This window comes from Papaver somniferum, chromosome 6 (genome assembly GCF_003573695.1).
Source record: "Papaver somniferum cultivar HN1 chromosome 6, ASM357369v1, whole genome shotgun sequence".
In the NCBI taxonomy this organism is placed as follows: domain Eukaryota; kingdom Viridiplantae; phylum Streptophyta; class Magnoliopsida; order Ranunculales; family Papaveraceae; genus Papaver; species Papaver somniferum.
The window spans coordinates 111164-125271 of NC_039363.1; the positions used below are offsets into that span (position 1 = coordinate 111164).

A 14108-nucleotide genomic window follows, 5' to 3' on the forward strand; every position below is an offset into this window, starting at 1 on the left:
AGCCTTTTTAACTCATGGACTTTGCCGGTCCTGTTAATTAAACGGGATAGACCGGGCAAGCCTTTTAGGATGAAAATGGGGATTTCGGAAAGGTTTTGCTTTTTGTTTCTCAATTGCCTTTAGGCTAACTAGTGTTTAGTTTTTAGGTAGTTCTCGTTAGAGCTTGTGTTTTTGGGAGCTTCTTTTTGGGAAGTTCGAGCTGCTCCCCGTGAGCTTGCTTTATCTTTTAGTTTTTATTTTTCTTTGCAACTTTGACGTCACTTCTGGTGACATCTTTGTTTTTAATTCAAATTTGCCAGTTTTTGATTAAGTGCTAATGTGACGGGCTTGACCAAGGAGTACCCCTTAACCAAACACGGAAAACCCGCCCAGATTATTTCTCCGTATAAAATTAGCAATTTTCTTTTTTTAATCTGTTTAGTATGAAATGTCAAGATTTATACAATCTTTCAACAGAAGAGAAGCAGAACAGAATTGTTTATCCCTTCTCCAACTCTGCGACACATTCTCCAAACTCAAACAAATCCATTCACATCTTCTCAAATCAGGTCTTCATAACAACCCATTAGTCCTCGCAAAGTTTTCCACAACTTGTTCAGAACTTAATAACATCGATTATGCAGCTTCATTTGTGTTCTGCAAAGAAGCAGATACTCGTTTGTACGATACATTCCTTTTCAACGCTATCATCCGAGCGTATGGTCAGACTAATCATACTAAACAGAATGCAATTGTTTATTATAATCTTATGCTTCGTTACTCGATAAAGAGTTTACGTATCCCTTTCTTTTGAAAGCTTTTGCAGGGCTGTTGGTTTGAATTTGGGTAAACAAATTCATGGCGCTGTTGTGAAGTATGGGTTTGATTCTGATCTTTATGTGCAAAGCACTACTGTTCATATGTATTGTTGTTGTGTTGGTGGGATTGAGTTTGCCCGTAAAGTGTTTGATGAGATGCCGAAGTCAAGTGCTGTTTCATGGAGTGGATGATTGGTGGGTATGTTCGTTTAGGTAGTTCGACTGAAGCGGTAGAGCTGTTTAGGAAAATGCAGTTTGATGGTGTTCGGCCTGATGATATTACGATGGTTTTGGTACTTTCAGCTTGTGCGGATTTGGGTGCGCTGGAGTTGGGAAAATGGGTTCAGCATTACATTGATAAGGAAGGTATTCCTAGGTCGGAGGAACTTTGTAATGCGCTGATTTATATGTTTGCTAAATTTGGTGATATTGATGAAGCTATTAAAGTGTTTAGGAATATGAATGAGAAGACAATCGTCTCCTGGTCTTCGGTTATCGTGGGTGTAGCAATGCACGGCCGAGGACAGGAAGCGGTTGATTTCTTTGATGAGATGAGGAGAGTTGGGGTGAAACCAGATGGAGTTGCTTTGATTGGGATGCTTACAGCATGTAGTCACGCTGGGTTGGTGGTACAAGGTTGCCGTTATTTTGATTCGATGGTCAATGAGTTTTCTATTGTTCCAAAGATAGAGCATTATGAGTGTATGGTTGATATGTTTAGTCGCGCGGGGCATCTTAGTAAGGCACTGGAGTTTGTTCAGGAGATGCCAATTGAGCCAAATCCAGTAATTTGGCGATCATTGATTTATGGATGCAGGTCACATGGTGAGCTAGAGCTTAGCGAGAGCATCAGCAAAAGGCTCATTGGAGATGAGCCGATGCACGGGTCGAACTATGTTCTGTTGTCAAATGTTTATGCAAAGATGTTCAAATATGAGAAGAAAACTAAGATTCGAAAAGTGATGGAGAAGAAGGGAATTAAGACGGTCCCTGGCTGCACCATGATTGAGCTTAATAATGAGATTTATGAGTTCGTTGCAGGAGATAAATCACATGATCAGTACGAAGATATTTATAAGATGGTGGATGAAATGGGTAGAGCGATTAAAAAAGCTGGGTTTGTGGCTACAACCTCGGATGTATCACTGGATATCGATGAAGAAGATAAGGAAGATACATTAAATAGGCATAGTGAAAAGCTAGCTATTGCTTTCGCTCTTCTGAATTCACCGCCAAGGACAATGATCCGTATTGTCAAGAACTTGCGTGTTTGTACTGATTGCCATGCTGCTACTGAGTTCATTTCCAAGGTTTATGAACGAGAAATTGTGGTGTGGGATCGAAATGGGTTTCACCATTTCAGAGATGGTTCGTGTTCATGCAAAGATTTTTGGTGATTCTGCTATTTTCTTATCAGCTGGATCAAAAAGACTTCAATTGTAGTGAACTGGTAAAGTGAAATCCACACTTTATATTGCTTAATAGATTCATAAGATTTCAATGAAGATTAACAATGAAAACCCAATTGAAGATATTATTATACTGCATCTATCGATAACTATGAACAATTGATAGTTATTTGAGAAATCAATAAACAGGGCAACCATCAACAATGACACCTTTGGCGGTTGGACATCTTGCTAAATCGCAATGCTCACCTCTTGTACCCCACCAATCCAAGTTTCTGTTCTCCATGCTTACTGAGAAGTACAATAAAACAGCCATGAAAGCAACTCCAGCATCAAGCGCAGCCGAAAGAACATAATTATACCTCTGCCACCATTGCTTTCTGTATCTAAACACGAAAAAGTTGAAAATCGTTCCGACCAGAATCCAAGAATTGTAGTTCACAGTTGTTGCAGGTGGCATTGAAGCTGTTGCTCCTAAAAGCACCGGAAGGTTAATCAAGGGAATCCATGATTGCTTAGGGAAAGCTTTGTGGAGGAACCAAACCAAAATTGGCCCAACTGCACCACCAAGGAAGAACCAGTTCAGAGCTGGATAGTTGCCAAGAGGACCAAAAATGCGCCTTGGTCCGACTAGACCCCAAATGACAGACGCATCGAAGAAAACTCGGTCGCCTGGACATGTCCACGGACTATTTGGTGGTAGGAGATCATCTTGGCATATGTTCTCTATAGAAGTCAGTAGCCACCATGCAACTCCAATGTTGATTGTTCCAGCTATGATGGTTCCTATGAACTGATTCAAGTAATATGGAACAAAAATTTGTCAGATATTGAAGTTCATAGAAAGGAAATATTAATGTTAGAGTGTTGAGCTACTGCATTTGGTACCTGAACAAGGAACATTGATCTTGGTGGGATTTTCATGTAATGGCCCAGCTTGAAATCATTTAAGAAAGAAACAGCCTGAGCCATACTCATATACCCGTACGTTTTAAAGCAGACGTTCGCAATTGGTTTTCCAGGTAAGATTATACCCATTACGTATTCTGTTATGATATTTAGTCCCGGTGTCTGCAACATAAATTGCACAAGAAATTTAGCTGCTTATCCATATCATTCATTCTGCATACCGCAGAAAAACAATGCAAGTAGTGGAAGTTACCTGGTTTGTGGTTGCAGTTATAATGCTGATGGGAAGAGTGAAAATGAATGCAAGGGCACAGGAGAAAACAAGGCCCCACCATGGCATTTGCACCTGATCTTTCAGGACCGTGCATAATAAAAGAGAAACAACAACTGTTGCGGCGAGGAGGACATGAAACCACCAGTTTGGCACTTCTGGGTACCTTTTCATCAACCTTGTGTGGATATCCATTTTGCCTTTGTATGATAATCTAAACCGTTCATAGATCTCCCTGCACATTCATTTAGTTGCATATAAGAATAACATGTGGTAGAAAACATTCATTCAAGATTCAGGGTTTGTGTATGGAAAATAGAATCACCTTCCATAGAAGAAGCCTACATGGGTAAGGGTTGAAGCAATGGTGGCGAATCCGAACCCGTAAGTGAGTGCAAAAAACATGCTCAAATTAATATGGCCTTGTTCTTGGTACTTGGGCATATCAATCTCGAACTTGTTGTTCACAATAGCCGATATGTTGTAAATCTCTCCCTTAGCAGTGAACAAATGTGAAGAGAATATAGGGAATGTCTTGGCGTTGTACAAATTCAAACCCCAGTAGGCACATGGGATCGCAATATAGATGATCATAACATAACCGGCGAAAACGTTCATGATTGCAAAGAAAGGACATATCAGAGGACTAAACAGGAAGGAAGCCACGGTAGACCAGTCAAACGAAAATGCCCCAAGTCCTAAACCTCTCATGCCAGAACCAAGCTGTTGTGCAGTGACTGATTTTGAGAATGTCCAACACACCCATGAGATGCTCGTCAGAGTTGTAAACAGGTAACCAGGAACTATGTACCACATAAAGCTGCAAACTAGTGCAATCACAAAGAACTTTGCTCTTGATGTTCTTCCCTCATCTTTTTCATGTAGTGCCCTGCGAAAATACAAACCATAATTCAAAATTACTTGAATTCAGAGTTCTGGCAGTAAACTCATAACAATTCTGAATTCTGATGCAAATCCAATAATTCAGTCAGTGAAATGCAAAAAAACCCATCATTTTTTTTTCTGCCATCACTTTGAAAACTGAGTCACCTTGAAGCAAGCAATACATGTAAGACAAGTAGTATAGCCAGAACTTCTGCAGTATTTTCATATTCACATGTGAGCAATCTATGACAGGCAGCAATCCAAGATTCCATATGACTCGAAATCAAAGCAGTATCCTATCCATATCACCCATTATACCATGGCAAGTATGCAACAAACTAAGGAAATCTTGAAGGCAATAATACAGAGTATGCAACAAAATAATACAGAAAACAATTATAAAGAATAAGAGCCCATAATCCATCACCATCCTTCACTAACCATGTGGGAGCAACTGTGATAATTGCTCCCTTCAAAAACCATCAACTTCATTTGCTAATGTTAAAGGACTTTCATGAGTGGTCAGGACCAAATAGTCCACTCAAGACTATGACAAGTGATCTTGCCCTTGATTGGGGTCTTGTCTGCTTCATTATGCTAATCATACTTACCTCTAAGCAACTATGTGTGACCTACTTTGTGGTTAAAGATTTCTTTCTATGGTACACTATTGGTAATCCAGAAATCACCGTCAAATATAAAGTCTTGTTAAAATTTAACTAGAAAGGGCTTGTATTAAGGTCAAGTTAGGTGTGAGTTACAGGAGAATCTAAAACTTAATGCTTAACCATTAAAATGGAATAAAAACTTAATTGATTCAAGAAAATGAAATTACCTAATATTTGGAGAGGAAATGAAAACATACCGGAAAAGGGAGACCTGAACTAAGGTACTGGGCCACCACATGTGAGCAGGCTCCACCACATATTTCCTTAGTAACCCTGCCCAGCCATATCCTAGAACCTGCACCACCACCACCCACCACCGACACAGGCGCATGTTAGTATGTACCCACCAGAACATCAACAACCAATGAAAAAATCAGCCCAAATTCAAGAAAAAAAAAATACAAAAACCCAGAATTCTTTTAATTCAATTTCACTTTAATCAAACTAATTGGACAAAACCCATGTCTCTGAAACATCCGAATTCCAATAATAAGTTAAGAAATTACAGTTAAGCGCATGTTAGCAAACTCAGAAAAACAGAGACAAAAACCAGAGGAATCAAACAGACCAACCTGGGTAGTGATAATGAGCAACCAACCAGCAAGAAAAGAGATATTCCTGTGATAAAAAGCTTTGATGATATTAACAATGCTAACAGCATAAGCAGAACCACTCCCAAAAGCACTTCCAGCATTAGCAAATATCGAAATCAAAACATGTTCTTTCATATTAAACGGACCAGGATTCAATGAGAAATCTCTAGAACCAAAACCAGGTATATGAAATTTAGTCTCTGGTAATATCCTAGCCATGAAATGACCAATTGGTAGTGTAGCAACTTGAACTGTAATTTGGGTTATAACTAATGGTTCAGTTCTATAAGCAAAGAATTGATTGAGAAATGATAGTAAACCGCATGAAAGGATTCCTAAGAACCACATTCTGAATGTCCATACTGGTAGTGTATGATCATCTGTGTTTGTTACTGTTAATCTAACTTCTTCAATTGGTGATAATTCATCTTCATCTACACCTTCTTCTTTCTGTGGTTTTGGGTATGATTCTATATCTAGTGTTCCCATTTTCTTCTTCTTCCTCACAGAGAAAACGAGAGAGTTTGGGTTCTTTGGTTTCTTGGTGTGATACTAGTACTCTGTACCACCACCTTTTTATATTTGAAAAGTTTTCAATATCAAAATTACTTAAGGTGTATTTTCTAATTTGTTATACTTATGTGGCTGTATTAAGAATATAAAGACGTAGCTTTCCTGCTTCATTGTTTGACTTTATGTCCCCAATGGATTTGGTTATTCGAATTATGTCCTTTGACTTTAGTCAAATATTGTTCAACATTGACATAGGTGGCCTACTGTACTAGCAGCAATGCGGAAATGATTAACTTGCACCAATTTTGTCCCGCAAGAAAATCCCGCCTGAAATACAGGACGGCGCCACTTGAAACCCTTTCTAATCCCGGTGTAGAGAGGCGCTTAACTTAGACAATTTTGTCCCGCAAGAAAATCCCGCCTGAAATATATGACGGGGCCCATTTGAAATCCTTTCTAATCCCAATGCAGAGAAATGCTCCCATAACGGCAGGATGCCCTCGCGGGAGAACAGTGGGGTGAGTGTATCACTACTCGTATTGATACCGGTAAAGTTGAGTTTTGGTAGCTCACATAAAGGTAAGATTGAATCTGGGAATTATGGATGTGGTAAAACAGGGTAAATGGGACATTTTTTTCGAGAATCTTATGGTAAAAGGGAGCTTCAGGAGACAAGAAAAAATGTGCATGGCCCTAAATGCAGAATTTAGGGAATCATAACAACTGTATCCAATTTCATAAATTGTACCGACAAATAGTAGCCCTGCTAGAAAAAAAAAAAGTTATACTAAAGATAAGAGTTCAAATTGTGTAGGGTGGGATAAATATGAAGGACATATAGGTAATTTTATTAATATATTTAACATTGAGGTGCCACTTAACTCTCTTCTTAACGTAAATATGATCACTTTGTTAATAGTTTATAACAGTAGCATGTTTTTGTGAATCAGATCCTAATACGAGGACTGCTTTGTACATTTCCCTTATATCTACAGCCAAATTTGTATACTGGATAGTTGCGCATGTTTGATCAAAAAAAAGATTGTCAAAGTTATAGGAGGTAAGCCTTAAATTATCTGATTTTCTGCAAATTGTAAGTTTGGAGTTAATGAAGGGAAACCACCCTCGAACTCCATTGGTTTTTCATTATCGGCAACTGCATGCAGCAAACCCCTGCTACTCGCTAACTTTACAAGCAGCATTTATTTTTACCGCTGCATGTATTTTGGGATGAATGTAACCTTAAAATTGTTAAAATACATTCATAAAATTCATCCATGTTGAAAAAGTTGTTTAGGTGGTCAGATTTTGGGTTGGAAAATGAATGATTAATCCCGGATACTGCTGAATGCTGATCCCTAATATGGCTGAATTTGGGGTTATCAGGATCATGTCATCAGATAATGTCTAAGTAACCTGACTTTCAATGGCATTCATTTTTAAGATTTAAGAATAATTTTTAAAGCATTTTGCATGTCAGCGAAGGAAAAAAAAAAAGCGGAAAATGAAAAAGGATCTTCCCAATATGATTGCTTACTTTTTTCTGGCTAATTCGGGGCTTAGTCGTTCTATTTGGGACCTATCAAAATTTTGTTTCCAACTAGTCGGATGCTAAGGGGTGTCTATAATTTGGGCGAAATTACAAATTTACTCTTCAATAAATATTAATATTACCATTCAGATCGTAATAATAAAACCTAAAACTAAATAAAACTCATTGACACCTTCCTCTCCACCCAATTCTTCTTCTCCTTTTCTTCTGTTTCTATTTTCAAATGAAAAAATCGTCGATTATCACGATTCAAATTTGCGATTAATCGTTCTTTTCTTCTATAAATGTTGAAACATGCATGAGTGAAACAGCCCACTAATAGAACTCTTCCTAGTTCGAAAAATCCCAGAATTCGTAAATCGATTCGACATAAACAATCGTCGTCACAAGCGCTTCCGGAATACGATCAAACAACTTATCAACTACAATCGAAAAAAATGGCTCGAATTAGGTACTCTTCTATGGACCCAATAATCTAATTTAGGTTTTAGTAACATGCATTCAGTCAACTTGATTTTCATGAATTGACAGTTGTCTAGGTTTACAGGAATCTGTTTACGTGAACATTAACGTAAACAGATTCTTGTAAACCCATACAACCGACTATGTTAATGTCCTAAAATACCGATTCTACTGGATAGTGTTTTACGGTTTAGATTGTTTACCCAGAATCGGTCTTTATCAAAGATCACATAGACCGATTCAGTTGTAGATTAAACAACAGTTTCCTTGTATGTTTTTGTTGATAAAATCAGATTACTTGAATGTTCACGTATACCGTTTATGGGTTCGTTAATTTGTTAACTGCCAAAACTAGAATCGGTTCATGTAAATGACTTGAGAAGATTGTTCATTGCCCAAAAGATTACCCCATAAAATGACTTGAACAAGTCAGCCAAAAGAATTCAGTTTTCTCGTGGATTTTGTAAGCTGGAATCGGAATACATGAGCATTTATGAATACCGAAACATGTTCATTTTCTGAAATCAGTATATGTTACTTATCCGTCTCTCAGATTGTGCATTTGGAATTTCATAATATGGTTTGATATAATTAGTTGTTTATCATGTATCCCCATAATCTACAGGGACAACAAAGGGAAGAAAAAGTAAGCCGGAAAGAGGGTGAAGAATAAACAAGATCTTGCTTCTCCTTCGAGTTTTCCACCTCGTCGAGAGGGAGGTATGAAATTGGATGATAAACACCGTAGGAACTCGGCAGGTTAAGCTATAGCGCTCACCATCAATGAACCATCACCTCAAGGGGAGCCGCCAACACAAGAAGAATCTGGTTCTGACAAAGTTACTGAAGAAGAAGTCAACGAAGAAGAAAGTGGTGGTGATGAAATTGTTGAAGAAGAAATCCAAAAAGAATAAGTAGTAGCAATTGAAGCTCAACAAAAAATAGGAGAAGGCTCCAGAGAGACCACCAAAAGTAAAGGAAAAGCTCCAAGTGGACCAATACAAAAGAAAGGGAGGCACTTGCCCCCTAATGAGAATATGATGCCATGTAAGGGTGGAGATCCTCCTTATGGCTTATCCGATGATGGAGGCAATTTGTTATGGGGTATAAAGAGAAGTTGGCCACAACTATCTTCAATACATACCATGTAACTATCCCAACCTTATACTATGTCTCGAACTTTCATTTAAGACGAGAACTTATTTTATGTTTAGTGAATTGAATTTCTATTTTGTTTTTTAGAACCACGCCGATATCGTATGTGCTCTTTAGCCGAAACCTTGATCCCTAATATGACCGAGTGCGGGGAAATTTGGATTTTGTCATCAGATAATGTTTAATTAAGCCATCTTGCAGTGGCATCTATTTATATTATTTTTTTTCGTTTGAAGTTGCATGTCAATAAGTTTGAATTGTGATGGCTTAGAAATGGGCATGCGCGACCAACGAGAGGTGTAAAACGTTTAGGCTTAGTATAACCTAGCCCAGCCCATGAAATTACGTGCTTAACTTGTTGCGTGTCATGTTGTGTTGTGTCAAAGATTAAGACGCGTTTTGTTGTACCGTGTTAGAGAGCGTGTTGTACCGTGCTATGTCAGAAAAATAAATTTGTTGTATCGTGATGTGCTGGATATATTTGTTACATGAGTTGCAAAGAAAATATATTCCAGACATTTAGATATTATATGTGTTGTTTTAGAAATGGGTCAACATAAAAATAAAATGTTAAAAATTGGCTAGAATAAAGATTTACTCCCTCCGTTTCAAAAAGACTGTCCTCTATTCCATTTTCGTCTGTTTTAAAATTGTGTCCAGTTTCTGTTTATAGTCATATATTTCCAATGAACTCTCTAACATACCCTTAAATTTTTTATATTAATAAATTTATTTTTAACGAGACTCGATCTAAAATATTAAATAAATTTGTATAATTAAGGAAACAAATATATCCTTTCATTCCTTTTACGAGAATATAGATTTATTTCCATATATTAAATTCCTTATAAACTTTATATACCATAAATTCAATATCTTTTAATTTTCTTTGTCGATTTCGTTTTTGTAATCTTCCTAACAATTTTAGGTAGTTTTTTTTATTAAAATAAAATAGGCAAGTGACTAAGGATAATCAAGTAAAATACTACGGTCTCCTTAATATTTTGATAAAGTTAAAGCGGACAGTCTTTTTAAAACGGAGAGAAAGTTCTTGTAAGATATAAGCAAAATGTGGTGTATTGTGCCATATTGAATAACGTTTGATATATGTTATGAGGTTATATTGTGCCACTGCTTATCTGTTGGACTTGTTGTGGTGTGCCACTAGTAACGTGATATTTCACATTCTAAATTTTTAAATAAGACTTCAGTAAAAGATCAACAATGAAAACCCAATTGAAGATACTATACTGCATCGTATATATAACTATAAACAATTGATAGTTATGTAACTATGAGAAATCAATAAACTGGACAGCCATCAACAATGACACCTTTGGCGGTCGGACATCTGGCTAAATCGCAATGCTCACCTCTTGTACCCCACCAATCCACATTTATATTTTCCAAGCTTACCGAGAAATACAGTAAAACAGCCATGAAAGCAACTCCAGCATCAAGGGCAGCCGAAAGAACGTAATTATACCTTTGCCACCATTGCTTTCTGTACCTAAACACGAAAAAGTTAAAAACTGTTCCGACTAGAATCCAAGAATTGTAATTCACAGTTGTTGCAGGTGGCATCATAGATGTTGCTCCTAAAAGCACCGGAAGGTTAATCAAGGGAATCCATGATTGCTTAGGGAAAGCTTTGTGGAGAACCCAAACCAGAATTGGTCCAACTGCACCACCAAGGAAAAACCAGTTAAGAGCTGCATAGTTCCCAAGTGGACCAAATATACGCCTTGGTCCGACTAGACCCCAAATAACAGACGCATCGAAGAAAACCCGGTCTCCAGGACATGTCCATGGACTATTAGCTGGTAGCAGTTCTTCTTGGCATATGTTCTCTATAGAAGTAAGTAGCCACCATGCAACTCCAATGTTGACTGTTCCAGCTATGATAGTCCCTATGAACTGAACTAGGAACATCGATCTTGGTGGGATTTTCATGTAATGACCAAGCTTGAAATCATTTAGGAAAGAAACAGCCTGAGCCATACTCATATACCCGTAGGTTTTAAAACAAACATTGGCAATTGGTTTTCCAGGTAAGATGATACCCATGACATATTCTGTTATGATATTTAGTCCCGGTGTCTGCAAGATAATTGATAGAAGAAATTTAGTTTTTTATCCATATCATCGTTTGAACCCTGAATCCTGCATACTGTATACTTTGATAGAGAGTAGCCCAAGGTAGAAAAAAAAAAGTGTATGTAGTAAACCTTACCTGATTTGTAGTTGCAGTTATGATGCTGATGGGAAGAGTGAAAATGAAAGCAAGCCCACATGAGAAAATAAGACCCCACCATGGCATTTGCACCTGATCTTTCAGGACCGTGCATAATAAAAGAGAAACGATAACCGTTGCAGCAAGAAGAACATGAAACCACCAGTTTGGTACTTCTGGGTACCTTTTCATCAATCTTGTGTGAATATCCATCTTGCCTTTATATGATAAACGAAAACGTTCATAGATCTCCCTATAGTACATTTATTTAGTTTCATATAAGAACAAGATGTGGCCAAAAGGCAATCAATAATTCTTTAACTAGAAAGAACACGAAGAATATAGTTACCTTCCATAGAAGAATCCCACATGAGTAAGGGTAGAAGCAATGGTGGCAAAACCAAATCCATAAGTAAGTGCAAAGAACATGCTCAAATTGATATGTCCCTGTTCCTGATACTTGGGCATATCTATCTCAAACTTATCGTTCACAATAGCCGTTATGTTATATATTTCTCCCTTAGCCGTGAACAAATGTGAGGAGAATATAGGGAATGTCTTGGCATTATACAAATTCAAACCCCAGTAGGCACATGGGATTGCTATATATATGATCATCACATAACCCGCGAAAACGTTCATGATTGCAAAGAAAGGACATATCAGAGGGCTGGACAAGAAGGAAGCAACAGCAGACCAATCAAGAGAAATTGCCCCAAGTCCTAAACCCCTCATACCAGAACCAAGCTGTTGTGCGGTGACTGATTTGGAGAATGTCCAACATACCCATGAAATACTCGTCAGAGTCGTAAACAAGTAACCAGGAACTACATACCACACAAAGCTGCAAACTAGTGCAATCACAAAGAACTTCGCTCTTGACGTTCGTCCCTCTTCTTTTTCATGTAACGCCCTGTGAAAATATGGAATACAAAAATTTAACCTCCCAATAAGCTTGATTTAAACTACTGCAACTAAGCTGTAAAGTCTGTAACTTGTTCGTTTGTACACTAAGATGAAACTTAATTAAAAATTTCAAGCAACAAAGTTTAGATTATGTAAACTGACACTCAGTGTTCCTGTTAATCTCAGGTGGCAACGGGCGGCATATCATGTCATGGATTTTTCCCATCCATTTTTTCCTACCTCTAGTCGGGTCGCTCACAAAAATTACTTAAAATTTAGTTTCCTAAACTCGTAACAGTTCTAAATTCTGATGAACCAGTTACTTAGTTTGGGAACAACGAACCCCATTAGGGTAACAGTAATAAATTTTAAATGAAATAAACTACTTAGTTGTCTTTGGCGGGACTCATAATAATAAAAAAACAAAAAACAGCATGTATTCTTTCAACAGTGTGTGTATAAAGGGTATTCATAAGATTTTAGGTATTATAACATATTCAGTAGGATCTTTTAGATATAAAAATATAACAAAATTATTGAAAATAGGAGGAAATAAAATATATAATTGCTTAGAGATAACTTCTTTATTGGTCAAGATAGTGTTTCAATAGCTAGTGATAGAGACCAGATCGCTCAAACAAGTAATTGAATCTCTATCACTCGATGAAGGCTTTACCGCAAATTAAGTGGTATATTTGCCACTTTGCCGGTTATATTTATCGCTTTTGCATATCCATAATAACCTTTTTCACCAGCCGTGTGCATAGGAACCGGCCTAGATAAGACAAGTACATCCGGAATGTTTTCGTATTCACATGTGACTCATATGATACACATAAATAATGAACCATATTATTATATGGCAAAAGTCGACACTCACGTATGACAAATTTATGGCACCAATTCATGGTTGATGGTTCCAATTCTACCAAGGCAAGTAGGCAACACATTAAGGAAATGTATTGAAAGCAATAGAAAGTAGGTTCTCAATTTCAAAACCAACAGAGAAACAAAAATTAAATAAAGAAAACAAAGAAGATAAAAACCGATTCTCACGGATTTAGTTGGTAAATCCATCCCCTGAGGATCGGAGGGACTATTTTATTATGTCCATGGTTGGAGGTGTAAAACGATCTAGCATAGCCGAACTTATGGAATCACATACTTAGCATGCTGTGTCGTGCTATAATATCAGAGGTTCAGACGTGATGTGATATGCGGCCCTAAAAGAAATATTGTGTTGTGCCAAAAAGAAAAAAAAAAGAATCGTGGTATGTTTTGCTGTGTTAGCACACTTACTGTATGTTTTGGTGGTGTCTAAACGTGATGACCCGGCCCTATTTACGTTGGTTTTCTTGGTCTATTCAGCATATTTTTTACCCCAGCAAATTGTCTGGGATACCAATTAAAATAATGAGAGTCTATGATCACATGCCTCCATTATCCATGTGGGAGCAGCTGTCACAAACCATTTGCAAAGACTTTCATTGGTGGTCAGGACCAAGTGGTGCACGCTAAAAAATGAGTTGAATATTGCCATAGGGACTACAGAAATTTGATATCACTATTGGTTTATTCAAACATCACCAACAAATCTTAGTCTTGTTAAAACTTATCCCAAAATGGCTCACTAGTCTATTTTTATTACCTTCTCCAAATTTTGATCTCGCTTGAAATTTTAACTAATTACATGACATTTTGAAAACAAAAACTTAATAATTGACAACTAAAATGGATACTATCACAAAAAAAAAA

At 37.3% G+C, this 14108-nt stretch overlaps 2 protein-coding genes and 1 pseudogene across 2 annotated transcripts in view; 1 reads left to right on the forward strand and 2 right to left on the reverse strand.

Moving 5' to 3' along the window:
• Positions 1-427: 427 nt before the first annotated feature.
• On the forward strand, positions 428-2529 carry LOC113286514 (annotated as a pseudogene).
• Positions 2235-6070, reverse strand: LOC113286611 (oligopeptide transporter 4-like). Its single transcript, XM_026535172.1, has 6 exons — positions 5512-6070; positions 5137-5234; positions 3712-4275; positions 3369-3621; positions 3095-3277; positions 2235-2999 (listed from the first exon to the last, which is right to left on the reverse strand). Exons 1-6 carry the CDS (start codon positions 6019-6021, stop codon positions 2385-2387), a joined length of 2223 nt encoding a protein of 740 aa, XP_026390957.1. The 5' UTR covers positions 6022-6070; the 3' UTR covers positions 2235-2384.
• A 4306-nt stretch (positions 6071-10376) lies between these two features.
• The window catches only part of LOC113286612 (oligopeptide transporter 4-like), a 4940-nt gene continuing 1208 nt past the window's right edge, over positions 10377-14108 (reverse strand). The window contains exons 3-5 of the mRNA XM_026535173.1: positions 11797-12360; positions 11448-11700; positions 10377-11314 (exon numbers count right to left, since the gene is read on the reverse strand). Coding sequence (XP_026390958.1) covers positions 10517-11314; positions 11448-11700; positions 11797-12360 — 1615 coding nt within the window. The 3' untranslated portion in view covers positions 10377-10516. The remainder of the gene's footprint in view (positions 11315-11447; positions 11701-11796; positions 12361-14108) is intronic.

Bases quoted from the DNA above. Each gene is read 5' to 3' on its own strand.
- LOC113286611 (XM_026535172.1), bottom strand. From the start codon at position 6,021: ATGGGAACACTAGATATAGAATCATACCCAAAACCACAGAAAGAAGAA. The intron at 3,622-3,711 runs GTGATTCTATTT...ATGAATGTGCAG, and splicing joins GTAGGCTTCTTCTATGGAAG to GGAGATCTATGAACGGTTTA. The intron at 3,278-3,368 runs GTAACTTCCACT...TTTATGTTGCAG, and splicing joins TAACTGCAACCACAAACCAG to ACACCGGGACTAAATATCAT.